The sequence below is a fragment of the Corythoichthys intestinalis genome, chromosome 7 (assembly GCF_030265065.1).
Source record: "Corythoichthys intestinalis isolate RoL2023-P3 chromosome 7, ASM3026506v1, whole genome shotgun sequence".
Lineage (NCBI taxonomy): Eukaryota > Metazoa > Chordata > Actinopteri > Syngnathiformes > Syngnathidae > Corythoichthys > Corythoichthys intestinalis.
In genome coordinates, this window is record NC_080401.1 from 22784351 (window position 1) to 22811556 (window position 27206).

At 37.2% G+C, this 27206-nt stretch overlaps 1 protein-coding gene across 1 annotated transcript; it reads right to left on the reverse strand.

Moving 5' to 3' along the window:
• Positions 1-1749: 1749 nt before the first annotated feature.
• Positions 1750-26871, reverse strand: il12rb1 (interleukin 12 receptor subunit beta 1). Its single transcript, XM_057841652.1, has 15 exons — positions 26809-26871; positions 26227-26368; positions 20616-20764; positions 20262-20395; positions 20128-20164; positions 19717-19839; positions 19546-19622; positions 12231-12465; positions 12026-12154; positions 9925-10023; positions 9628-9783; positions 9361-9510; positions 9206-9278; positions 4857-4932; positions 1750-4473 (listed from the first exon to the last, which is right to left on the reverse strand). The coding sequence occupies exons 1-15, from the start codon at positions 26831-26833 to the stop codon at positions 4204-4206; spliced, it is 1875 nt and encodes a 624-aa protein (XP_057697635.1). The 5' UTR covers positions 26834-26871; the 3' UTR covers positions 1750-4203.
• Between the last annotated feature and the right edge of the window lie 335 nt (positions 26872-27206).

Sequence of the window (27206 nt, forward strand, 5' to 3'; positions counted from 1 at the left end):
ATGACGTTTTCACTACTCACAGTTGTGGTTGTCACAACAACCCATCATCCATTGCAGTGGAACAGATAGATAAAAGTCGCTACAATATTTTTACTCTTCATAAACTGTTGCACGCGACAGTTCATAAAAGAGTAAAATATTTACTTACCAAATTGATGTGAAGTAAGTAAAGTAAGTGAAGCTACTAAAGAGAGCTCTGGTTGACGACGCGGTTCACCATGGATGTATGCTGGAATGTTTTTGTGTCAGAAAAGCACGAAATAGACAAAGCAGATGTGTGCATGTCTGAAAGAACGGCCAAGGAACACCGGGTACAAAAAAGTATTTTTTTCTAATTCGACTTAACGGATATAGATCGAGTTAGGCATGTTTTCCGGCTCCAGACTAATACTAATTTATTATTATTTTTTTTATTTTTTTGATTTAATAGGGACAGTGCACATTGATGAACATCTAAAAAGATGTAAATATGCCAGATTGTAGCAAGAATATGCTAATTTACATCTGTAGTCCCTAAACAGGTGACACAAAGATACAAAAAGAAAAGAAATAACAAAAGATTACAATAAAACACAGTACAATACGTTACTAAGAATTTAAAAGTCAGTGATTGCAAGACTGATTTGCTTTCAAGCACTGCTTGAGCTGAGTTTTGAAAGTTCGTATTGTGGGACATTGCCTGATGGCGAGTGGTAAACTGTTCCAGATTTTACTGGCCTATACAGAGAGAGAATTGTGACCGAGGGCTGTTTTTCTGATTGGAAACTCACAGTCCCCTTTAGAGGAGGCCCTGGTCCCGAGACCTCTGTGAGCCCTTTTTTTTTTTTTTAGAAAGTCCGACATGGGAGGTGGGGCAAATCCATGTAACACCTTGTACATTAGACAGGCAGTTTTAAAAATTTTAAAATTTTCAATGCTCAATAAGCAGTACTTTTTAAAAATGTTACACACATGGAATGACATTGGTTTTCTGGCAAAAACCTTTAACGATTTCTTGTAGAGTGATTCTATGTTACTGCATGTATTTACACCTGCCAGTTGCCAACAAGTAATGCAGTATTCAATGTGTGATAAAATCATTGAGTGTAGAAACATTCTAGCAGCCCCAAGTGTTAGAAAAGATCTTATTTGTTTAAAATTATTCAGGTTGAATTTTACAGTGTCACAAATTCGTTTAATATGGCTTTTAAAAGAGAGTGTGGAATCAAGTGTAACTCCAAGGTACTTGAATTCAGAGACAATTTGTAGTTCCTGTCCTCCCAAAACTACGCCTGAATGTTTGATGTCCAAAGGTTTCTTTGTAAACATCATATAAACAGTTTTACTTGTGTTTAATAGAAGGCAAGATTTGTTTACAGGAATCCTAGCCGATGTGAGAGCAGGAGCTGCGTCTTGAGTTTTTTTTGCACTGGTGAAGCGGCGTCATCAGCATACATTTGAGATTCAACATTTACACATGAATTTGGCAGGTCATTATTATACAGAGAAAATAACAGGGGGCCAAGCACTGACCCCTGAGGCAGGCCAAAAGGGACATCCCGAAATGTTGACCTGACACCCCTAAAGGAGACACACTAGCCACGTTTACATGGAGCCAAATATTCCAATTGCAATCGGTTTAGATGTTCAAACCGAATAAATGTGTTCCATATAAACACCTCATTCGGAATGAACAGGCCCAAACCAAATGGAATTTCATTCCGTTTCACAGGGGTGGAATATTCCTTTTCCCAAACCGATTAGAAGTAAAATTATACCATGTAAACAGGGAAGCGGAATGGTGTCTGGTTGCGTTCTTTCTGCACATGCTCCTTACTGACGTGGTGACGTCACTTGGTGACGTAAGTAACGTCACTTGCAACATGGCTTCCAAGCACACGCACAGCGCACCTAATTGGAGTCCGGCGGAAAGTTTATATCCATGAATCCCTCCACCAGCCCACACAACTTTTTAAATGAACGGCGTGTCATTCTGAAGTTTTGTTCCCACTCGAAAAGTTAAAACAGCAGCTGATCTGACGATCGATCTCCATGTTTTGCAACGTGACGCTTTGTTTTGATTAATCTGCGCATGTCAGACGGCAGTTGTCAAACGTCCTTTCGGAATAAAGGCAGACACATGTAAACGCTGGATCAGAATAGATGAAGTGACATGTAAACAGCTGATCTGAAATTTCCATTCGGAATGATTTGAATCAGTATGAATAAAAGTCAGCATGTAAACGTGGCTACTGTCTCCTGAATTCTAAATAAGATTTTATCCATTGAATTGTGTTCAATCAAAAATTGAAATGGGTTATTTTAGACAGGAGAATGTTATGATTTACAGTGTCAAATGCTTTTTTCAGATCTAGAAATACTGCACCAACGCAAGGTTCAGTGTCCAACATGCGTATGACCTTTTCTATAAAAAGACAATTTGTAAACTCTGTGGAATGATTTTCCCGAAACCAAATTGCATTGGATGCAAAAGAGAGCTGTCTTTATGTAAATGTTCATTTATGCTTTTTGCTACCCATTTCTCAGCGACTTTCGAAATCACAGGGAGGATACTAATTGGCCTGTAGTTGGCTATATTTAAACTGTCACCCGATTTGAAGATCGGAGTGACAGCAGCCGTTTTCCAAGATGATGGGACAATTTTTTGTTTAAATGAGAGGTTGACCATATTTGTTATCGGTGAAAGTAGGGATTCTTTGCATAGTTTAAGAACATATGTATCCAGCCCGTAGACATCCTTGGCTTTAGAATTTTTTAATGAGCCAATGATGTTACCAACTTCCAGCTCTGTTATCTCTTGTAGAGAAAAAAACAGGCTGTGTAGGACTAATGGTTCTTGAAATAGGCAAAGACGGTGAAAAAATGTCTGTTATCTCACTGACTGAATAAGGAAATGTACGTTAAACTCATTAGCTAGGACAGTTGGGCTAGTTACCATTGCATTGTTAATTTTAAGCTCAATATGTTTGTTCGAATCTTTAATTTCTTTACCAATTAATTTATTCAGATTTTGCCAGATCATTTTTGCATTCCCCTTTGCTTCGACAATGACATCCATAAAGAACTTCTCTTTTGCCTTTCGCAAACTTTGAGTTACTTTGTTTCTTAAAAATGTAAATTTTTGTCTTTCTGTAGTGAGACCTGTAGTAATTGTTTTTTTAAGTTGTTCATCTCTGTCTTTCATTGTTTTCCTGCATTCATCATTTAACCAGGGCAATGTAGTCCCCTTTCCAGCTCCAGATTAATACTAATTTATTAAAAATTAGTGTTCAAAACAGGTTGAAATTGAGTTTTGTTCACTGAGTCTATTTAATTAAGTTTGAGTACTTTCAAGGCAATTAGAACAATGATTGAACAGTTTTGAACTTCTGTAAGTAATATGTGTACTGTAATTTTCGGACTATAAGGCGCACTTGACTATAAGCTGCAACGCAGCTTTTGTTATTGACATGAAAACTGCATTTGTTCATAGATAAACCGCACTTGACTACAAGCCGCTGCTGTCCTCACTGTATAAAGGGGATATTTTCACCAAAATATATTAACCAGTAACACTTTGACAGTGACATCGTAAGACTGCTGTCCACCTGCTGTCAAAACTGTTCAATTCAATTTGTTCACACACACATTAATATTTACAAAGTCTACATCATATCATAGTGCTGAGCCAAGATTATGAGTGAGTCAGGTCTCCTTAAGAAGCTACTAAAAGCTTATAGTCAGGAGCCTGTTGTCCTCCAACATGCCTCCTAGCACACACTGCAGAGCTACAGCTGTAAATAAGAATCAAAATTCATGTTTTGTGCTAATTATTTCTTCAGTTACTGTCCCAGTTGTTTCACTAATTGCTAGTTATGGTCTTTGGGAACACTTTATTTGACAATTGGGCCATAAGACTATCATGATTATGCCATGAGCATTAATGAATGCATTGGATACATGTCATTTTGTGTCATCTGGCAAATTATCTCACTGTTTAAATGGAGTTAGTGACAATATTTCCCAGCTGACACTTAATGACATCATTCATTAATACCCATGACAGTGCCATGTCATAATTATGGCAGTCTTATGACGCCGCTGTCAAATGAAGTGTTACCTATTAACACAAATAAACTGGACTATATGCCGCAGGATTCAAAATGACGTAAAAAAAATAGTGGCTTATAGTCAGAAAATTACGGTAATTTCCTAAATAATCATTTAAAACTCATCCATCTTCATTTCAAAGACCAATCCTTTCCTGTATGGCAGCAAGCCAAGCATATCTTCTTGTTCCATGTTTGGAGTTTCCACCTCTTTGGAACCCTTCAGAGGTCTTATAGCATCATCGTCAGACAACACTGTCCCCTCAGTGGGAGTGTCTATTGACATGGTGGCGTCCTTCACATCCTCACTTTGAGTGCAGCCATTTGGATTCAACTGCAGCAGCATCACATCATGCACCCTTTCCTCCTCCACCTTCAGCATGTCCTGTTCATGGTCGAGATATCAAAGGATCATATTCTGGCTGCCATCACATTTATATTCATCATCATCAGCCCCTTCTTAAAAGTTGTCCACAACAAGTGCATGTTCAGAGTTCTGCTTGCTAGTCAAAACAAAAGTTGACAGTTGTCTCACACCCTCTTTCATCAACAATAGGGACTTTCTTACCTGTGTCCGCCCTGAAGTATACGTCAACAAAAACCTAATTCAAACTGCCTTCTCCTTTCTCACTTTTGAAATTAGGTTGCTTGAAATGTCACACAGTTTTTCAAATCCTCTTAAAGTTTTATACTAAACATAATTGCAAAGATGATTCATTTGATTTAATGATAAAATATGTCTAAAATAGATAGAGGTATGAGATTTACCCAAGGGAATTTTTGATGACAGTCAAAATCCAAAGTAGGAGTCTTTGGTACAGGAGGAAGTATCTTCTGTTTCATTCTGAACATCAGAAACAAAAGTTAAATTTCAAACAAAGATTTCAAACGAACGATTTTTTTCATGATGGTGACGAGACGATAACGAGTTAAAAACATGTTCTGGGAGACTAAAACATAACGAGACGAATGCCAGTTTTCATCTGACGAGAACGAGACGAAAATGCGCAATTGTTTCGATCACGTGTTCACAATGTGTGACATTTTCTGTGTAGTTAGCCTGCATTGTAGCAGTGTCTGGTTGTGTCACTCATGTGATGTGCTGCTGCTCTCCAGTCTTGTACACATTGTAAGATTTGTTTTCTTATCTTGGCCAGCGAGAATATGCAATGTTGCTTTAGCCTTTAAAGGTCTGTGCTGAGTGATCATCACACACTAAATGTAACTCGTAGCGTTAGTATAGCATTTGCGTTAGGCTAATGCTAACGGCGAGCGTCCTCTTAAACTCTTGAAAAGCTTTTTTTTTTCTTTTTTTTTTTTTTTTTTAACATACAGTTCGTGGCGTCCAGATGGGTATAATCAATTGAAAATAATGTACTGTTTTCCTGCTGAGTGTGTATCATCACCAAGTTGGCGTTGTCCTTGTAGATGCTGCAATATGTGCTCATCTGTCAATGTACAATCAAAATAGTTGAAAACCTTTATCTATTTATTTATTCATTTTTTAAATTTTACAGACTAAAACATTTTTAGAAAACGTTGACTATTACTAAAAAAAATTAGTCTTGAGTTATCGTTAACAAAAACTACATGAAGACAAAAACATTTTGATATGACTAAAATATGACTAAATATGACTAATTTTGCAAGTATCATCGTCAGAGATTGGTAGTAACGCATTACCATGTACTCCGTTACATTTACTTGAGTAACATTTTGAAAAAAATGTTCTTCTAAGAGTATTTTTACAAAGCTATACTTTTTACTTTTACTTGAGTAGATTTGTGGGAAAAAAAAAAAAAAACGCTACTCTTACTCTGCTACTTTGGCCTACACAAGAGTCGTTACATGTTTCCTCTTTATTCTACGTATTAGTTTTTTGTTTTTTTTTTGCCAGCGATGCCAAGAGTAGAGACGTGCCTGGTGTTTTACCGGGGTAGCTCTATCGATTTCACCAATGAGACGTCGCGACAATAATCACATGACTCCATTATACTAATCAGACGTAAGCTTGTCATTCTATCTTCGTGCCAGCCTGTTCAATCATGTGGTATCTTTCAAGCACCGTAAAAAATAAAGTATTTGATATAGCGCTCTGCTCAACATGACTCGAAAGCACGGGTTTTAACCTCTATCCCAGTTTTTATTTGGCACTGATTGACAACGGAAAAAACGGAGATATGATCCTTTTAATTTCAAAATAGTAATTATGAAGGAACGTTTCACTATCTATACTAGAACTATTTTCACCACCTGAGGGCAGTCATGCTCTTTGGACAAAAAAATTTTTCCTTTATGTATTTTTTTTTTCTGTTGTTGAAATTCAATGACTTTTTTTGTTTGCATTTCTTTGGTTTAATGTGGTTATGTTATGGGTTATCGTACAATACCATTATAACAGTAGTCCATATAGATAACTTTGTGCTCAGAAAAAAATACCATTGTTTGAAAAAAAAAAAAAAAAAAATCCAACAAAAATAGAAGCAGTTACTCACAATGCTACTCATTATGTGAGTATTCTTTTCACCTAATACATTTTTACTTGTACTTGAGTACATTTTTTGGACGACTACTTTTACTTTTACTTGAGTAATATCGTATTTTGAAGCAACACTAACTTGAGTAAATTTTTTGGCTACTCTACCCACCTCTGATCATCGTCCAAAAGACTGAGACGAAGACAAAAATTAATAGGGCGGCCAAAAACAACACTGCTGAAGACCTTATTTTTATATTCAACATAGTGTATACTGCTAAACAGTGAAGAACCTTAAAAGGTGAACACAATCCGTACTGCTAAACTGCTTAACAATTGGATTTGAAGACAGTGTTTTAAATTTATAATGCATATATCTTAGTATAATTTTAATATTCTTTACTGTCATGTGAATACAATGACAAGCCAACCACTGTTTGATACCACTAAAAGGAAGTAAAAGTACCCAATTGTTGGTGTTGCCTCCACAACAAGTAATGGAAAGGGAACTTAAAAGTTCAGTCAATGCGGTTCTGTATCAGACTAGTATACATTTTCAGTTCGCCTTATAAAGAGTATGGGCAAATTTTAAGCGTGGTCATTTTAGAGGTGTTTTGCTTAGGAAGTGTCACTGTAATGTGTTGGGATTTTTCAAGGGACAACATTTCTGAGTCACCCCCAAAAATGGCAGTCATAACAAAAAACAAAAAAACAAATACAACACAATTTCAGAGTTGTTACCCACAACCTGTTCGCACTGCAATGTGCCAGTCTGCTGTTATAGCATTTGAGTTCTGGGGGACAAATAACGAAATGCCTAGCGAGTGAAACTATTTTTGCTCATATACTGTATAACCACTTGGGACCCTTTTCTCATGTACTCGTGCTGATAAATGCTTTGTCACTGTACTTGAATAGATTTTTCAGGTATGTGTACTTGAGTATTTGTTTTCTAAGAAGAAAATGTTTGTCTTGAAAGCAGACAATTGTACTTTGTCAAAATATGCTTCTTACTATTCAACATCTGCAGATGATGGTACCAATGTAAGAAAGAACGAATGACAAGTCAACTGCAAATGAGAAAAAAAACATGGAGACATGGCGGGACACCAGCCGAAGAGCATTAGGGAAGATGATACAAGCGATGCAGAGAACTAACATATACCGTAGTTTTCGCACTATACGGCGCACCTGACTATAAGCCGCCACCCACCAAATTTAACACGAAAGCAGCATTTTTCATAGATAAGTTGCACTTGACCATAAGCCGCAGCTGTCGTCACCGTATCATAGGATATTTACAGCAAAAGATATTAACCGGTAAAACTTTATTTGACAGCAGCATCATAAGACTGTCATAAGACCAAATGAACCACCATGAAGCTTTGAACCAATCGGCTGCAAAGCTCCATTGCTTCAAGAACCTTCATTTGCTCTCTTGGGGGAGACAGTCAACCTCTGCTGCGACCTGCTGTCAACACTGTTGTCGTCCAACATGCCAAATAACAATCAAAATTCATGTTTTGTGCTAATTATATCTTCAGTTACTGTTCTAGTTGTTTCATTAATTGCTAGGTATGGAATTTGGTAACACTTTATTTGACAGTGGCGTCATAAGACTGTCATTAGACCATCATAATTATGACATGACACTGAAATTAACATTAATGAATGCTTATGACATGTAATTTTGTGTCATCAGGCAAATTATCTCCCTTTTGAATGGATGTAAAAGATCTAATGCCCATGATAATGTAATGTCATACAGTAATTATGACTGTTCTATGGCATTCTTATGACATATCAACAAATAAGCCGCGCTGGACTATAAGCCGCAAGATTCAAAACGAGGGGAAAAATAGGGGTTTATACTCCGAATATTACGGTAGTTCTTATTAATGGCCTTATTTGGGAGAACTATTTGAATGAATCATGCTAGTGAGCTGGAGATGAGCCAGTTGTGAAACCTCTCAACTGTGTGGTAAACATACCGTATTACCCAAACTAAGTTTTGTTTGTGTATCAAAATGAGTTCACCTTAACCTTTTCAGAACAGTGGACAGCTATTTAAATTAAAAAAAAATTTTTAAAAAAAAAATATTTTTAAAAAAAATATTTTTTTGTTAATTAATTATTATTATTATTATTGGTACTTAGACCTTTAATATTTTATAGAGCAACTGATTTTTGGTCATTAAAATGAACTTAAAATTAATCATCACCGTATTTTTTACATTATTTTTAAAAAATAATTATAAATAAATTTATTAATATGAATAAAAACAGAAATACAAACTGGTTATGGCCCCAAGTAACACTAATTTTTTTGTTTTTGTTTTTTTTTGTCTAAATCTAATATACAGTAAGTCATCGCATGCCTTTAATGGTGATTGATGTCCAATTAATTTTAACCAGGATGACTGGTTGTAAATGCTCATGTTTCAGTGCCACTGACGGCGCAAGATGTCCAATCCATTAGGACTGGTAGAGACGAATATTCGAACATTCATTCGTCCCTCCCAGTCTAAATGAATTGGACGTCTAGTACCATCAATGAGTGCCCTATAACGAGTTTTTAAAAATCATATTTTTTGCATGAAAGGGGTAAAATGTGCTCCATGTAAAGAAGGGTTCAACCCACCTTTTCCAGATACACATGCTGCCTATTAGAAAGATGAATAGGAATACAATGACCAAGCCAAGTTTCCACCATCCTGTAGGTGAGGAGAAAATTCATGTTGAAAACAATTCTATTTACAATTTCAATGCAAACTGTGTAAACGCTTGGCAAAATACCTTTTTTAGGATTCATCGTGTTGAAAATTACTATAGCCTTTGGGCCTTCTCCCATGCTTGTCACCCCTGCTACAGTGATGTTGTATTTTCTTCCAGGTCCCAAGTTGTCCAGTTGGTATTCCACCAAGGACGCTGGTATGCGGTGACATTCTGAAATCAAATTAGGTAAGGAGATAACAATGTATACAGTATAATCTGAAAGAATTAGAAAGTCTGAAAACTAGAATAGTGCTGTAAACCTTTGGGTTATGTCAGTCAAGTACTCACGATGGTGTTCGTCCTTGGAATTTAGTTGAACACTGCACAAGTTAAAATGTGTTATGACACCCTGCCTATCCTCTTGAGGAATGGCTTTCCAAGACAGTGTGACAGAACCCTCTTTTTCACTGGAGGCAAAGAAGTCCGGGGGGGCTATTTTTGGGACTGATGGAATGACAGTTCAAGAATTTTGTTGTGTGGACGACAAGACAAAAACAATGCATGTGACAATGGACAACAAGACAGGATACATTAGCATTTTGTGTTATTTCGAAATTTGGGTCAATCAAGCTCAAGTTAACCTACCGTTTTCTTTTTGATAATAGAAGCACATTTGAACAGTCTTTGGTCTCTCATTGACACACAGATGCTCAAAATAAATGTAACCCACATAGTCCTTGATGCCTATGTAACAGAAATACAAAGAATTAAACAAAACTTACTGTAATGTTTGGACTATACCTCTACTTTTTTCCTTCTTTTAACGGCCTACAGTCCAGTGCGGTTTATTTGTTGATTTGTTTAAGTTAATAGGTAACACATGCCTTCTAGTATGCATTGCTTCATTGCTTCAAGAAGCTTCATTTGGCCATCACTGCTCCCATTCAACAGTCGACAGTCAACCTCTGCTGTCACCTACTGTCAACACTGTTGTTGTCATGCATTGCAGCGCCCTAGATGGAAATAACAATCAAAATTCATGTTCCGTGCTATTTATTTATTCAGTTACTGTTCCAGTTGTTTTATTTATTGCTAGTTATGGCATTTGGTAACACTTTATTTGACAGCGGCGTCATAAGACTGTCATAAGACCGTCATAATTATGACATGACACTATCATGGGCATTACTGAATGCTGATGACAGATGTCATTAAGTGTCATCCAGCAAATTATGTTACTAACTCTATTTATGTCCAGCTCGGATCTTTTACATCAATCCAAAAGTGAGTTAATTTGCCAGATAACACTAAATGACATTTGTGATAAGCATTCATTAATGCTTGTGACAGTGTCATGTCATAATTCTGATTGTCTAATAACAGTCTTATCGCGCCACTGTCAGTGAGTGTTACCAAATACCTTATCTACAATAATGAAACAACTGGAACAGTAATTGAATAAATAATTAGCACATAAAATGAATTTTGATTGTTATTTACATCTGGAGCGCTGCAATGCATGCTAGGAGGCATGTTGGACAACAACAGTGTTGACGGCAGGTGGCATCAGAGGTTGAATGCCTCCCCAAGGAGCAGTGATGGCCAAATTAAGCTTCTTGAAGCAATGAAAGTTTGCAGTCAAGTGATTCGAAGCTTTACGGTGGTTCATTTGGTCTTATGACAATCGTATGATGCCGCTGTCAAAAAAGTGTTACCAGTTAATATATTTTGAAGTAAATATCCCATAATACAGTGAGGACAGCTGCGGCTTATAGTCCAGTGCAGCTTATCGATTCACAAATGCTGTTTTCGTGTCACATTTGGTGGCAGCTTATATACAGGTGCACCTTATAGTGTGAAAATTATGGTCAATAATTATTTGTAACTAGAAACGGCAATTTCTGGAGAAATTACAATAGGGCTCTGTTGTGGTAGATACAGATCTATCAGTCGATCTATGTATCGGTCACTTTCTGTTGATTTGGGGACATTTTGGAGAGACTTCCTGTTGATAGCAGGTCATTTCCTGTTGATTTGGGGACGTCCGCGGGCACGTCCTGTTGATATCCTTTTGGGGGACACGTCCTGTTTATATCAGGTCATTTCCTATTAATTTGGGGACATTCTGTTGATATGGGGATATTTCGGGGACACATCCTGTTGATATCAGTTCACAAAATGTCAATGGGCTGCAATGGTAAATGGTCAAAAAACACAAGAACCCATGTTTTCCTGCCATTGAAAACGAATGGGAAATTTGGACGTACATTGCTGTCAGTGGCATCCTATTATAAATGAATGGCACAGGTTTTCGGCGAATCTTTCTGTATACAACTTTTATGCCCCTTACCGTCTTGGAATTTTTGATGTGTAAGAAATGCAATTTGGTCAAAAATTGTGGAGTAGCATTCTGATTTTTTTTTTCTCCAAAAAAATCCAGTTCACAGGTGAAAGGTACATTTTGGGGAGTCTTTCAAAAAATTCCCTGTGTCGCGCGAAAATTCCGGGCACTTTGATATTGGAACGGTGACGGTCGGTCAAACGCGGAAAGGAAACGCCATTAAAAAAAAACAAAACAAACAAAAAAAAAAAACGGAATTTTACTATATGGGCCTTTGCCTTGCAAAGCACCATCTAATTACTGTGAGTAAAGGTTTGAGACCAAGTAGTGAAATGCATGGTATGTAGTCATTTGCGTATGATTTACATAAACGAAAAATACATGTTCGGCACTGAAGCAACTTACTGTTTTTAAAAGACTTCCTGTCTCTTTTAGTCTTCCTTGCTACTAGCTTTGGTTCTCCATCTTGAAGTTTGTACCACTCCAGGCAGTTGGCCTTATCTAGTTCTTCGTCCAGCAATGTTTTATTACATGCTGCAAAATATAACCGTCAAAATTGATTTTACCACTCATTTCTGGATAAAATTCAGCTTGAGTTTGTTAATAATACGTTTTAAATTGTGAACGGGTTCCGCTGATACTATTGTTACAATGGCTGGGGGAGAAGAGCCTGCTGCGTTTCTGGCAATAACAGAGAGGTTGGCTGGAGAGTAGGAAACATAGCCCGTGTATTCAGTCCTGTTGGTAGAAAAGGCCTTTTTCTTCATACACGGACATCCGCCGGAAGACTGCGTGTCCCTCACGGTGTATTTCACTTCAGGTACTGCTGCAGCATGATGAACTGGCTAAGGAACAGAGTGTAGCTCACAGTTACACTTAAACACCACAGCTGAAGCCTGTGACTGTCACACAGCCTTGGTGAGATCCAACAGGCAGACAGAAGGGCAGCTTCAGTGACAGACTGCTGTCACTGCTGTCTTCATCAGACAGACTCAAGAAATCCTCTCTTTTTCCATGAATAATCATACAACCTAATATCATTTTCCTTCAGCTCTGCACTGTAAATGTGCACATTGATTACTGGGAGCTTCCAACCATTATTTTCTGTGCAGCTTATTATGTTCAAAGAAAACATTTTTGAAAAGGAGGTGTGGGATAGCCGATGCATTCTTTCTGATGTCCTTGGTAAAAAAAAATGTGTTGTCTTAATAATTGTATCGTATTTTTCATACAATACATAATGATATTGACTGGACACATTCCACGGCAGTTATTCAACACATTCAGCGATCCAACACCGGATTTAGGTTGAAAAAGTACGAAAGCTGTACTGTATACAAACAGGAAGGATTGTCTCAGGAGTGATTTGTTCAAGGATTCAAGGTAATAATTATATTTTTCGTATTTTGAAACGTTGTGAAAAAAAATCAATGGGAGAAATTAACCGCTACGGCATTTGCGTCATAATTCGCGATATTTACGTAAAATAAATGCTAACTGCCCATTTTTTTGCTTTGAATCAAGAATCGAGACTTGTTTATGTTCATATCTATAAAGAATTCAGGAATTTAAGCATTTATTCAAAAGAATTTTCAACGTAAAAAGCTCTTTGTGGTGATAAGGCAGCGCTACAGTGGCTTAAAGACTAGCAGCACATTCGACATATTTACGTAAAACAAATGCTAACTGCCCGTTTTTTTGTTTTAACCAAGAATCGAGACTGTTTTACGTCCATATCTATAAAGAATTCAGGGATTTAAGCATTTATTCACAAGAATTTTCAATGTAAAAAGCTCTTTGTCTGTGTTTCCACTCGGTCGGCGTTGACAGAGATAGGCCCCTAGTAATCGGTCCCGCGCCCCGGGTCCCGTCAATATCATTATGAAGTCTATGTACAGTAGTTTACCGTATGACTGTGATGGATAGAGAACTGCTGCAAATGTCTTACATTAATAGTGACTAGAAGGACACAGTTGAGCTGTACACAAATGCTCTAAAAATATAAGGTTCATGTCAATTAGAGTACCATGCAGCACTGTAAGCGATTTTGATTGATGCCAATTATTTCTGTACCGTTTATATATATAATTTAAACTCGTTCTTCCAATGAAGACCGATTTTCATTCACTGAATCCTGTAGCAACAATGGTAATAATAATAACACCTTACACTGTATATTGTTATTTCCTCTGCAGAAACAATCACCATAGGCGGAGATTGAGGGGGGCTGAAAAATTTCATTGCATGTAATTGACCTTTCTTGTAAATTTAAATGGGAAGTGCGGTATTTTTTACTTAAATCATAATCTTCGAGTTAGCCCGGATTTAATTAGTTGGTGGAGTTGATTTCAACAAATTTGGAGTGTGTAAGTTATTTGGTAGTTTTAGGGCCCCGGAGTGGCTAAGTTAGCACGAGTCAACGGTGCCTGCTTAGCATACCAATAAAAAACAACATATGCACGCAAAAGAATCACCGATGACCCATGCAATCAATAGTGTTGGCTATGTTTTCAGGATAAAGTTATTAAAACTTACCATTGCATGTCAATAATTGTAGCATGAACAGCAACATTTGTAATTCAGCAGCTCACATTTTTTTTACACTGCTGATTTTTTTGTTGTTGTTTTTTTTGTGGGAACGAAAGGGACTTTCTTCTAGATTGAGCGGGAGTGGCCAAAGCACTCCTCTCTGTTGTCGTCGCATTACCCATCTCAAGAATAGTCCTACAGAATGAAATGAATTACGGCAGTTTGGTGTGACATTGTTTTGGCCGCATTGGTATTTCAAACAGTGATCTGCATTTTGAATTCATTTGACTATGTTAGATCGGTTATTATCGTTTTTTGTTGGCACGCTAAGCAGACACCATTTACTCGTCCAAGCTTAGTCATTGAAACTAACAAATAACTTGCAAACAGCACAGAATTTGTTGAAATAGACTCCACCGACTAATTAAACCCCCGCTAACTTGAAGATTAAGCCTAATGTAAAAAATTCTGAACATTTAAAATGAAGACCTAGCCGTTAAAAAGTTGTCTACAAAATGTGTTAAAGCAATGAAGCAAACAAAAATGAATAAAATGAACAAGAAGCCAACAAAGCATTTCATAATGAGTCCAAAATTATTTTTCGAACAGATCATGTGACTAGCAACTTAGAGGCGGTCCTTTGCTTTGCTTAGCCCGGGGGTCGGCAACCCGTTTTTTGAAAGCCGCATGCGGCTTTTTAGCGCTGCCCGAGTGTCTCCCTGGAACGTTTAAAAAATGTTCGAAAATGGAAAAAGATGGGGGAGGGAAATATATTTTTTGTTTTAACATGGTTTCTGTAGGAGGACAAACATGACACAAACAATCTTAACCTTTTCCAATGCTGTAAAAATGTGTACAATAATTATTACATTTCAACATTTCTGTCGGCATGATTTGAATCATAGCCTGCGGCGCACGTTTCTATCAGCAGGGGGCTGTTGTAAACAAACCGGGGGCTACATGATGGGACATGGATTCCAAAGAGAAAAAGAGAAAAAAAAAACTGAGGAGAACAGAGGATTCAACGTTTCTTGGGCCGAATCAATTGCATTCATTACCAATGCGTAAGGATTTTCTGAATGTGCGAGAAGTTGTCAAATCACAAAAGGAGTAATGTGGAAAGACATTTGCAGGTAAGGCATACTACTTTTGCAGCCGAGTACCCAGTAAGTGCGATTGCATTACTTCTGGAGAAATTAGAGGAGTGCAAAAATAGATTTAAAAAGTGAATCGCATCTCCAAACTCCACTACTGCTGCAAGTTTTGTTGCAACCCGGGATAAATAAAGCGTGGAAAACTGCTCACTAGGGATGGGAATTGATAGGATTTTTACGATTCCGATTCCATTATCGATATTGATTAACGATTCGATTCTTTATCGATTCTCTTATCGATTCTAATTTGGGGAAAAAGAAGAAGAAACGTTTTGATTGGCATTGAGTTTGTTTAATCAGAAGTCACAACCTTAAAAACTCACAACAAGGTCAAAAGAGGCCCAAAGCCTCAATATTAACTGTGGCAATAAGTGGCAAATGCACAAGAATGTAACATTTTACTGAAACATTTTTGTAACAGAAATAAAAAATATTGGTATATATTGGCATATAGGTCGTTGGTCTGCCGTTAGCAATATGTGTTAAACTTGCAGGGGTCCCCAAACTTTTTCCAGTGAGGGCTGCATAACTTTTCCCTTCTCTGATGAGGGGCCGGGGTCAGTTTGTAACAGAAAAAGTGTGACGATTGCAGGAGTGCCTCAATGTAAAAAATTATTGTTTTTCAGAATGCCACAATCAAATAACCCTTTCTGGATATTTCACGGAACAAAAGTAAATAAAATAAAAATGATAATATAATAATAATTAATAAAAATAACACTATTAATCAAATAGATAATAACCAAATAACCCTCTCTTGAGTTCTTCACAGAAAAAGGCCAGAAAATAATTAACACTATTGAGAAAAAAAAAAAATTCAAAATGCTCTCTGGTATTGTTCAGGGGGCCGGACCAAATGTCGGGGCGGGCCATAGTTTGGGGACCCCTGTTAAAGTAGTATTTACCAGTATATTGAAATGCATGCCTTTTAGTTTTTATGGTGCTTTCACGCTCAAGTGGGGGTGCTCTTGCACTTCCTCACGCGAAGAAAAACGCGCTCACGTGAAGAAGAAGAAATGCCGCATCCAAGCAAGTGAGCGAGTTAGTGAGAGAGGGAAGCACTGCTGCGACCCTACGTTCTTTGTTAATGCTTGTAAAATATCTACAGAGGCAACGCCTGTATGTATCATCTTTTGTGTTGTTGTTGTTGTGTGTTTCCACTCGCGATCGGACACTTAAATCCAGTTGTGTAGTGGTTTGAACGATGTGCTAATGCTAGCAAACGCATGCTAAATGCTTTGTTATTACTGAATTAGCCGCTAATCATCGCTGATTTACGTTGATGCAAACCTGTTTGTTATTGGGGACGAAATTGATTTGTTTCATTTCTATTTTTAGTTTCACTCTTCAAGTGATGGTTGAATAAAGTCAGCAAATTATACCAACGTCTTCTGTATCGTCATTTCGGAGTTTAGCTAGCTGTATAGTGTGTCTGTGAGGACAGTGCAGTTTATTCCCTCCCGATGCAGTTATCTCCACCTTGCAATGATTGTAAGTCGTTTTGTTGTAATTTTTCCTCGTGAAGTGAAGACACACTTTCGAGCGTTTGAACCTACGTGTCGTCATTGTTATGTTTACAGCTGCAATGCTCGTGCTAAACCATCGTAACCTTTCATTTTCACCCTCTTTCCTGGTGAAGTGTAGCCAAACTTTGGAGCGGGTGGTTCTTGGCGCCATGCTAGTTTGATGTGTTTGGACAACAAGACAGTCACGACGCAATATGCGTCTTCAGGACTCGTTAAAGGGATCGTTAAGGCTTTTTTTTTATTGTAATGTCGAGGCCTCGAAACGCTAGGAACCGGTTCCGAATTGGAATCGGATTTCGATTCCCATCCCTACTGTTCACAAATGGTGACTGGTAAATGAAGGAGTCATTCATCAACATATCAGAACACCTATTTGCAGACTTCAAAAACAAAACCGAGATAATACAGAAAATGAAATACATCTCGCGCTAAGACAGTGAAGGAAAGGGCCATAAAAATGGCAGGAAACTTCACCAATCAGCAAATCAAGGACATTCATTCAGCGGCAGCATACAAAATTGCCTGTGATGAGTCGTGTGATGTGATCGATATTGAACACCCATCGCTTTTATGCAGGTACGTGAACTCCAATTATAAACTTTACCTTTTCAAAATAACAAATGCAGGCTGTGTTTTGTTGCACTACGTTCATTGCCCAGATAAGGGGCATGTTATGCACATTCTATTTTATTGTTTTTTTTTTGCATTTTCAAAATACAAATGACATCAAAATTCGAATATCTTTATTGCATTTCTTTAATTTTATCAAAACAATTAAACATAAGGCAGTATCGGACAACAACAAGTAGTCACGTGGTGCGTCATTCTCTCTATAGAATGCACTGCAAGGAAAATAAACATTTAATCATGAAGGCTCATTATGTATTTATAGCCAACTTAGTCATTTTGATAGTAGGCTAATATAACTAATATAGATATACATATTGTACAACATGTGTCGCCTTCATTATATTGCTTATATAATTGTTTTTAATTTTTTGCAGCTCCAGACATATTTGTTTTTTGTTAACTTGACCTAATATGGCTCTTTCAACATTTTGGGTTGCCGACCCCTGGCTTAGCCAAAACTACACCTGAGGAGGTACGATGGATATTTAGAATTTCTCTAAACCTAAGCTTTCAAAAGCTTCAACAACAACTGTGCTTGAACCGAGGATTAAACATGAACAGTGTCAAGATGTACATACAAATATATATGGCGGAAAACACTCAGGTGACTTGAAGTTCCGCTCTGAGACCCGCAATTTCGCCAACTTTCAAAATTGTCCGATATACATGTGTGATACATCATTGGAAAGCATAAAATGTCAATTTTCTGGGGGAAGAAACATTTTGAGCAGTAGGGCATTTAAAAAAAAAAAAAAAAAAAAAAAAGTTTTGTAAACAGCAAAATCCTATCTGGAAGTGAGCGCACGCGAGAGCAGAATTACAGACGCCGTGACTTTAAGGAGACATTATCTCATACTTACCTTGTTTCGATCCAAAAACTCCATGTAGCATGTATCACTGAGCGTCAAGACACAGCTGTGAATGGCCACAGCCGGATTCTTTTGGAATTTTATGGGTGAAACATGGTAATATAACAAGGGTCGCGATGCAGAAATTGCAGACATCAAGGAGTGGTCGAGATTTGTTTTTTCATATATTTACCCTTTTTAACATTTTTTTTCTATTTCTTTTTGGTTGGATCGATTATTTATCATCTGAAATATTGGGGAAAATGTGACAGGAACGAAAAAATACAATTAAGCGATAGTTATGAGGTAAATATCCGTGTCTTTTTTACAGACGCCAATTTTCTCATTTTCTCAAGTTTAAAATATGCGAGTGAATAATTTTTTAAAGTCGTTTTTTTTTTAAAAACTAAATATACACCAATGAATGATTCTAAGCTAAAAACGACAGACATTTTGAATAATAAATATAATTAATTACCCTCGTTTTATGGCTGGGTTGAAACAAAAGCGGTTGCGCGATGTCTGTAAACGGGGGTTTTCAGCGTAAAACAGACAAATTAAAAATAGTTTGGGGGCTTATTGCATCATGAATCTGCTATGGCAGCATATAGACATATTGTTTTATCAAAAACAACAGTTTTTTGGCTTAAAAGTTTCTTTTAAAGAGGAGTGCAAGAGCAGAAACTGCTTTTTCAGTCTTGTCTTTGTTTTCCGCCATATACTGCATGTATACAGTACATGTATTGTAAATCAATTTTATTGCTGACACTTCGTTTCGGGGTCATCAACATGTTTTTCCCGTCTTCCCTCAAAAGTCAAGCTCAACCAATCGCTCCAGAGCAGGTTACGGCATTCTTTCGTCTTATGTCTGAGTTTAGCCTGGTAGGATGTGTGTTTCTGTAGATTCATAACTGGTGTCTGGAATAATTATTTGCATCTCATACATGTAATACTTTTAGTTTTGACGCCATTGCCAATTGCAAATCTATCACAGTGGTTCAGATGGAGTTGATGGCTATTGTTGTCAATAGCAGCGAATGGGTTGTGAATGAAATGAGAAATATGGACTTTATTTCCCCCTCCAAATTCCTGTCATTATGTAGAAGAAAAAAACAACTTTGATGATCAAGTTACACTTCACATGTAATAGGCACTCCTCCCATATATGAACAACTATCAAGTTCATTAAAATTACAAGTCCACTAATAAGTTCTGCCTGCATTGCAATTCAGACTTACCTTCCAAGTGAGCTTGACCTTCCGTGCACCTTCTGAGGTGTTGTTTGTCATGGTTACTTCCAGTTTATCTTCAAGCTCTGCAGTAGAAAGCCAAATGAAGGCGATCAGCCTTTTAGCGTTCACGGCTAAATGCAACAATGTTAATAAAACCTTGTACAAGATTTTTATTACTTGCAGGAACAATCACAAGTGGAGACCAATCGCTCCAGAGCGGGTTATGGCACCCTGTCGTCTTATGCCTGAGTTTAACCTGGTAGGCTGTATTTTTTTGTAGATTCTCAACTGCAAACTGGTCTGTGTATGAAATGCAAAAAAAAAAAAAAAAAAAGTCATATTCTCAATTATGTTTCTATAAACATCTATAGTAACCTAAACAGTCTTTTAATGTAAGTCCTTTTTCATCTGTTGAAACCTACATACCTTAAATCTCCAAAAATAAAAACAACTGAGGAGCAAACCTAAGATAAAGACATACTGAACTTGCAGGTATGGCATGATTATATCCAAAAATTTGAAAGACTACCAAACATTATTGTTTTTGTGATTCAACGTTCAAAAATATAAAGATCTGAGATCACTCACATGCTGTCTTATTGTGTGTGATCTCTGTCGTGTTCAGCTTATTTAAAGGACAAGAGAGTACAATTGTAATTAGAAAAAGATAACACATGTATATATATATATATATATATATTTTTTTTTTCAAAAACACTCACCTTTTCCCACAGTTTGGTTTCATTTAGAAACCAGACTTCAGCTAACGCTAGGTCATTCTCTGAAGCCTTCCAGGTCAGGTTAAGGTGATTTTGAAACCAAGCCACGGAAATGTTTTCTGGGGCTTTGAGTTTAACTGTTGAGGTGGAACAGAAATTGTTGTTTCACTGCACTTTTCTTGTTGTTACAAATATACCACACACCATGTTTCATTTTTTTTTTCCACAAGTGAATGAATTTGCCATTCCTCTCTTGATATTTTCAGTCCCACAGGAAACCCAACCAAAGTGTGCCAAAAATTGTTGCAGTCCCCACTATATTGCATTCCAAACCAAGAAGAAATGGAGACTTCTCACCTGTTTCATTGAGTGTAACGGAGGTGTTTTTTGACGTGCATACAGAGTTTCCCGTGTGAGCTTCCAACCAAATGACAACAGGTGAATATCGGATGAGATCCTCCGTGTTGATTTCAATGCTGGTGTTTAATAATCTCCTAAATACCTTGCTAAAAAAAAAGATAAAAACTCGTTAAATTTATGATAAAATGCTGGTAGCTGTAATTCCCGGAATGATACCGCTAAAAATGGGAAAACTGTAAAAAGTTTAATGTCAAATTACCGTATTGGCCCGAATATAAGATGGCCCTGATTATATGACCACCCCCTCTTTTTCAAGACTCAAGATTGAAAAAAGTCTTTTCGAACACCAAATTAATTTTTATACAGAAAATAATTACAGTACATCTGAAACAAATAATTATAACAATATATTTGAGAGAAAAAACATGTTATTTTGCCTCATTCAAATCTTAATATCTGAACATTTAAATATGTAAACTAAAGTGCAATCACATTCGTAAATGAATGGCTTCTGGTTTTTGAAATGTAAATAAACCAATCTATTGTGATAAAACAACAAAATTCCAATAACTGCATTAACAATCAAAGTGAAGTCTAACTGTAACTGTAGTCTTGAAACAAATCTGAATAAGGAAAAACATTGCAATAAAATAATGCAAACTGGTTAAACTAGTAGCTGAGATCCGTCATGACAGAACATCGCTCCGATGATATCTGGCGCCATCTAGCATCGTGAATGGGGAGAGTAGCTGAGATCTGTCATAACAGAACATCGCTTCAATGATATCTGGCGTCATCTAGTGTCGTGAATGGGTATAATGTCTAGACCGCAAATATAAGACGACCCCCTCTTTTTCAATCTTATTTCAATCCAAAAAACACCGTTTTATATTCGGGCCAATACGGGTAACAGCAATCTACTGTAAAAAGAACCCTATTTTAACTGTTGTTTTAAATCAAATGACTGTAATAGGTGTAACAAGTCTCAGGGTAGTGACATCAGTGCTTCCAGTCTCATTTTCCCTCCTCTGCAACTGAGGTTTCAACCCATGAATTAAAATTGTCTAGCTTCAGTTGCCAGTAGACTCTTTTAAATTCTCAAGGGTTAACATTTTCCAGCTGCTCTCTACTAGCTCAGTAGTTAGCATGTTTGACTGTCAAGATAGCTGTGTAGGTTCAAATCTGGGCTGGAGAGGGGGAATAAGTTAAAAGCAAGGGCGTCGGTTTACGTAGGGACATAACACTACCAACTTTTCAGGATGCTCAAATTGTCCCCACCAACCTTTAAGCAACCAAATTTGCATTATATAATGACTTCAGTTATATAGGTAATTTAGATTGTCTTGCCATATGCTGTAAGGATAAAATTGACCCTATCATCATTAAGTGAATTACAGTACTTTCATTATGTTCAGACTTACATTGACCCCTTTTCACTTGACTGAATGTGCCAGTCCATTTTCCCCCCTCAAACGCACGTTTGATTGGCTGATGACTTGACCCCCCACCCCTACACACACACTTATTCACAGCCCTGCCCGACAGAAATACAACATGCCGCACCCCCCCTTCGAAGACGAGGAATACTAGAATTTTTTTTCAGCCAGCAGAAACTACTGTAAGTAATGTAAAAATACGTCAATGTTTTGGAGGTGGGGAACACACCACTAAGGCTAGGTTCATACTGCAGTTTTTGATGCAATAATCCGATTTTTTCGTGTTTTTCCGACTCGAGTGAGGCATTAACTTGACGGTCTGAACAGAACAAGTCGCACAGAAGTGGACTATTTCAAATCCGATCTGGGTAATTTAATTTTCGTTTGTGGTTTAAATCTGATCAGGGCCACATTTTTCCAGAATGTGGCAGCGGTCTGAACTGTCAAGTCTTCCAATCAGAAATCATGCAGGAATTACGTCAGCAGAGAGCGCGAGCAGCTTAAAAGACTGCAGCGATGTAGCTGTTCAATAGCTTAAGCGGCTAGCTTGAACTCGGCTTTTATTACGCAGGAGGCTGAATAGACCACGGTCATAAAAAAATACAATGAAGAAAAGGATAAGCCTGATAATGTTTCTCTGTGCGCCAAATGAGCGATATTTCAGTATTGCTTAAAAGGACGTATCGGGGCAAACTGACGGGCACACATAAATCTTATGTGTGTGCGTCATGTACGAATAGTGCGTAGTTATTTGTTTTGATGCTTCTGCACATGCGGGTCAGTTGCTCAGTGCGTGTCGGACTGCGAATTAGTGCGCATGGGTAATACTTGAATGTGCTCAATTGACAAAGGCAGTCTGAACGGACACACAAAAACACATATATGACAAAAAATCGGAATTGTGCATTGAGACCTGCAGTATGAACCTAGCCTAATTTTGCTAATGATAGGCCGACCTGCATCAAAGTTAGCATAACATTTATCTGCAAATTTCTTAAAGTCGAGGAGGAAGCTGCTTTGAGAGAAATATCCTCCTGTGTGTTTTCTACTGTTAACGTTAATTACATAGTAAGAAATGTAGTAAACCAAGATTTACACCCTTCTCCCCAGTGTTTATTTTTATTTTATTTACAGTGCCTTGCAAAAGTATTCGGTCCCCTTGAACCTTGCAACCTTTCGCCACATTTCAGGCTTCAAACATAAAGATATAAAATTTTAATTTTTTGTCAAGAATCAACAACAAGTGGGACACAATCGTGAAGTGGAACAAAATTTATTGGATAATTTAAACTTTTTTAACAAATAAAAAACTGAAAAGTGGGGCGTGCAATATTATTCGGCCCCCTTGTGTTAATACTTTGTAGCGCCACCTTTTGCTCCAATTACAGCTGCAAGTCGCTTGGGGTATGTTTCTATCAGTTTTGCACATCGAGAGACTGACATTCTTGCCCATTCTTCCTTGCAAAACAGCTCGGGCTCAGTGAGGTTGGATGGAGAGTGTTTGTGAACAGCAGTCTTCAGCTCTTTCCACAGATTCTCGATTGGATTCAGGTCTGGACTTTGACTTGGCCATTCTAACACCTGGATACGTTTATTTTTGAACCATTCCATTGTAGATTTGGCTTTATGTTTTGGATCATTGTCCTGTTGGAAGATATATCTCCGTCCCAGTCTCAGGTCTTGTGCAGATACCAACAGGTTTTCTTCCAGAATGTTCCTGTATTTGGCTGCATCCATCTTCCCGTCAATTTTAACCATCTTCCCTGTCCCTGCTGAAGAAAAGCAGGCCCAAACCATGATGCTGCCACCACCATGTTTGACAGTGGGGATGGTGTGATCAGGGTGATGAGCTGTGTTGCTTTTACGCCAAACATATCGTTTTGCATTGTGGCCAAAAAGTTCAATTTTGGTTTCATCTGACCAGAGCACCTTCTTCCACATGTTTGGTGTGTCTCCCAGGTGGCTTGTGGCAAACTTTAAACGAGACTTTTTATGGATATCTTTGAGAAATGGCTTTCTTCTTGCCACTCTTCCATAAAGGCCAGATTTGCGCAGTGTACGACTGATTGTTGTCCTATGGACAGACTCTCCCACCTCAGCTGTAGATCTCTGTAGTTCATCCAGAGTGATCATGGGCCTCTTGGCTGCATCTCTGATCAGTTTTCTCCTTGTTTGAGAAGAAAGTTTGGAAGGACGGCCGGGTCTTGGTAGATTTGCAGTGGTCTGATGCTCCTTCCATTTCAATATGATGGCTTGCACAGTGCTCCTTGAGATGTTTAAAGCTTGGGAAATCTTTTTGTATCCAAATCCAGCTTTAAACCTCTCCACAACAGTATCTCAGACCTGCCTGGTGTGTTCCTTGGTTTTCATAATGCTCTCTGCACTTTAAACAGAACCCTGAGACTATCACAGAGCAGGTGCATTTATACGGAGACTTGATTACACACAGGTGGATTCTATTTATCATCATCGGTCATTTAGGACAAGATTGGATCATTCAGAGATCCTCACTGAACTTCGGGAGTGAGTTTGCTGCACTGAAAGTAAAGGGGCCGAATAATATTGCACACCCCACTTTTCAGTTTTTTATTTGTTAAAAAAGTTTAAATTATCCCATAAATGTTGTTCCACTTCACGATTGTGTCCCACTTGTTGTTGATTCTTGACAAAAAAATTACATTTCATATCTTTATGTTTGAAGCCTGAAATGTGGCGAAAGATTGCAAGATTCAAGGGGGCCGAATACTTTTGCAAGGCACTGTATGTGGTCTTAAAGCAGCCCAAAGGAGCTTTAATTTTTTTGTTGAGGTTGGCTGTGTTTGTGGATGAAAATAGTAGTGTTTGACCAGAAGGATGGCTCCATTTTTATTTAATTTTGTTAATCCCTGACTAAGAAGTTTTTTTGTCATACTTAATTAGTTTTTAGTGGTATTAAGACAAATGTTTATTTTTTTGCATTTCTGGATAGTTAAGAGATGATTAACAAGTTTGCATTTCTTGTGTATGTTAATATAATCTGTGTTTAAATATTGCAATTTAAATTTGCTAATCCTATCCAGACATTTATTCTGGACGTTTTCAAAATGCTTCTTTTTTAGGTTTTGAAAATCAAAGGTTTTAATCGAACGGTGTGCCTCTGGAACCAACAAGTATGCACTACAAAAATCCACCTCCAAAGAAACTTAAATCCCTTTGTTTTCAGTGTAAATCTACTAGAAATGTGTTTCAAGTAAATTTTACTCAGATTTCTTGAAATAATTATTTTCAGCTCGCCATTTTTCTTAACAGACCTATTTTCAGCAAAACGTTTGTATATTTAAAACATTATTTGAAAGCATTTTTTTCTGGATTTAGGTTAAAACTGACCAACTTTTAGATGTATGGGCTTAACAAGAACAAATAGTATTATTTACTTAAAGTAAGTGGAGGAATCTGGCGCATTAATCTTTTAACTAGCCTTTAACACTCAAAACAAGATGGAGAAAATTATTTGACTAGATTTAAGAAAAATATCAGATTAAGGTGTTGTAAATTTGCAGTGTGTCAGTACAGATTTATTTTGCATTATTCATCTAGCCTATCAATTAATTAGGTTCATATTGGTGAGAAATGTAGCCCTGATCCCCGTTCACCCAATCTGTTTGGTCTTATTAATGTCCCGTCCCCAGCAAAAAGTGTATATGCATATTATGCTGTTATGCATATTATGCTGTTATATTACGCTGTATACCAATATTGAGACCAAACCTACGCCCTCGGTGAAAAGGCAAGAAGAGATGTCTCTGTCAAGACCAATTAGAGATTGATCAAATAACACTCTGAAATTTTGCTACCATTTTCAGTTTAAAAAGAAATCTAAAAAAATCTACTGTAAAGTGTAAGGTTATCAATGCACTATACAATTTTTTATGTGTATTTTACGATTTTCCTGTATTTTTAACAGTAAAATTCTGGCAACAATAGCTGTCATTATTTTACTCTATATTTAATAATTTGTGTGTGTGTGTGTGTGTGTGTGGGGGGGGGGGGTTAACAGTGCATTATGGTACTGCTGATTTAAGCATTTAGACAGAGAGAAACAAACTCTTGGTGTTTAAGGCCATTGGGGATTAGGGACATTACTTGAGAATTTAATAGGTTGTGTGGAAATGATCATATTACTTATCACTTACTGATTTAGTTTATTTCTCCAGATGTGCAGGTCATATGTCACATTTTTCTCTTTTGTATTCATGTGCCATTCACAGTTGTAAACAGACATCTCCTTGTTTCTTCTGAAGCATTGAGGACTTGAAGGACCCACGCATTCTAAAGCTTTTTAGCAAAACAAATTTCTGTAGTTTCGTAAAAGGTAGGAATGAACAACGAATGAAGGAACAGAAGGAACAACAGACATCAGTGGTGTTCTTCCAATGTGCTGTCAAAATGCAAGGAACTAAACATTTGGAAAAAATTTTTTTTAGTTTAAATTACATAATCTAGATGATATACAGCATAAATGTCAGTTTTTTAAATTGATCTAGTGAAATTAATAAAGTAAAATTTTCTATTATATTCAATGTCCAAAGGAAAGGAGAGCATTAATTCATTCATCTTCCAAGCCACTTAGCCAATGTACAGAATAGTCTAATCCAATGCACTACAAATATGACTAGCATCCTACCTTCATTTTTTTTAGAATTATGCTAGCAAAAAGGAAGTAGTAAATTGAAAGAATCTTAGAGTGAGTAGGAATGACAATGATGTTCATTTACCTTTGCTAGATGTTGTAGGAAACATAAGCCACACAGCAATGTAACGCAGTACTGTATTCCAGCCTAAAGTTTCCATGAGTTTAAAAGATCTTATCTACAAGATAACACTTGTGTGAGATGTGTGTGTGCGTGTTCTACTCAACCTGCCTTCACATAACCCAGATCTGTTTCCCTGAAATGTCACAGGTTTCTATGAGGTGATAAATGAAAACCACAACTGTCAGTAGACAATACAACGGGGAAAATACGTAGTGAATGCGTCAACTGTTTTCTCATTACAGTTATTTCTAAAACAGCAAGTCAGATGAAATTTGATGTATGGATTATTTCAATTAATCCCAATGTCTGGTAGAAATTTCCTTTGAATTGCAGCTTTGGAAATAACTTTAATGGGAAAA

Coding starts and splice junctions, on each gene's coding strand:
- il12rb1 (XM_057841652.1), bottom strand. CDS start 26,833: ATGTTTCCTACAACATCTAGCAAAG. Junction 26,369..26,808: donor TCCTACAACATCTAGCAAAG/GTAAATGAACAT, acceptor TTTGCTAAAAAG/CTTTAGAATGCGTGGGTCCT. Junction 20,765..26,226: donor TGGAGAAATAAACTAAATCA/GTAAGTGATAAG, acceptor CTTTTTTTTTAG/CAAGGTATTTAGGAGATTAT.